The 1,151-nt window shown below is 57.9% G+C and overlaps 1 protein-coding gene across 1 annotated transcript in view; it reads right to left on the bottom strand.

The window, feature by feature from the left end:
• Positions 1–1,151, bottom strand: part of POLD2 (polymerase (DNA directed), delta 2, accessory subunit) — a gene marked incomplete at its 5' end in the record, with an annotated part of 5,859 nt that extends 4,708 nt beyond the window's left edge. The window contains one exon of the mRNA XM_010296424.1: positions 1,064–1,151. Coding sequence (XP_010294726.1) covers positions 1,064–1,151 — 88 coding nt within the window. The remainder of the gene's footprint in view (positions 1–1,063) is intronic.

Here is a 1,151-nt window from a genome sequence, read left to right on the forward strand (position 1 = left end):
GATCACAGGCACCCCAGCTCAGCGGAGCTGGAAACACAGGTTCATCAATCCCAGGAATGCAAACACTCACAGTCAGAAAAAACAATCCAGTTTTAGTTTCTTATTCTTGGCTCTAACCCCCCAAATGTGTGTATTTAGGGGGAGGGAGGCTGCGCTCTCCAGATTTTGCCTGCAGGCGCTTCTCGCTGTGAGACAAACCCCAGAAATCCCATGCCATCACATGACTCCGGGAAGCGGGGCTTTACAAAACGGCTGGTTCCCATCACCCTCAACAAAATCCAGGGTTACAGTGCGGGGCGGCCAGCCAAGGAACGACATCCGCTGTGGAACCCGCACAGCCTGGCGCAGGCTTTGCTTCCCCTCAGCTCCGTGCAGCCCATGCGGCTGGGGAGAGAAAGAAAAACAAGTGGCCGGCCCGAAAACCTCCATAGAAGGGCAAAGCCAAAAGCTTGCCTCGCCCAAGAGGGTGAAATTCGATAACAGGCTTTTACCACACTCAAGGAGCCGTGCACCACGCCGAGGCCTGCCAGAAAGCTCAGCCACTGCGCTCTGGCAGCGGCGAGGCGCCTGCTTCATCCAGTGCTGCCGTTACGCCTTCAGATGGAAACTCTCTAGCAAGAGGATCCCACCCACTAACCGCTAACACGTCCCCGCCCGGCGAGGAAACGGCCCCCACAGCACAAGCGGTGCCTCTCGCACCGCCTGCACCCACTACAGTACCTGCGCGGGGCCCCCACCAGCCCCTCCCCCTGACAAACTTGCGCTTAACTCACGCTCCCAGCAGCGAGTGGGAGCTTGGACCTGGCCTGGTGAGCAAAAGGTTTTCTCTGCACAGCTGATGTTTAAAGGTGATTTTAGAAATGCTGGGGACACTGTCTGGCAGAGACACCATCCCCCAAAAAACAGCCGTGGGTTATTCAACCCCTAACGTGTACCTAAGCTTAGGAAGTGATGGCCAGCACTCACCGAAAAATCACCCAAGAACTTCCAGTGGGTGCCGCTTTGGCTGCACGGCTTTGCCCTCCTTCCCCAAAGAGGGGGGTTATTCCCCGAAACAACTCACCCCACTTCTGTCGCGCCCGCTCCTGCAGGATGGGGCGCCTCGCAATGAGGCGCGCGGCGGAGATGTGCGCGTACTGGCGGGGGTTGAA

Source organism: Phaethon lepturus, unplaced genomic scaffold (assembly GCF_000687285.1).
Source record: "Phaethon lepturus isolate BGI_N335 unplaced genomic scaffold, ASM68728v1 scaffold31761, whole genome shotgun sequence".
Lineage (NCBI taxonomy): Eukaryota > Metazoa > Chordata > Aves > Phaethontiformes > Phaethontidae > Phaethon > Phaethon lepturus.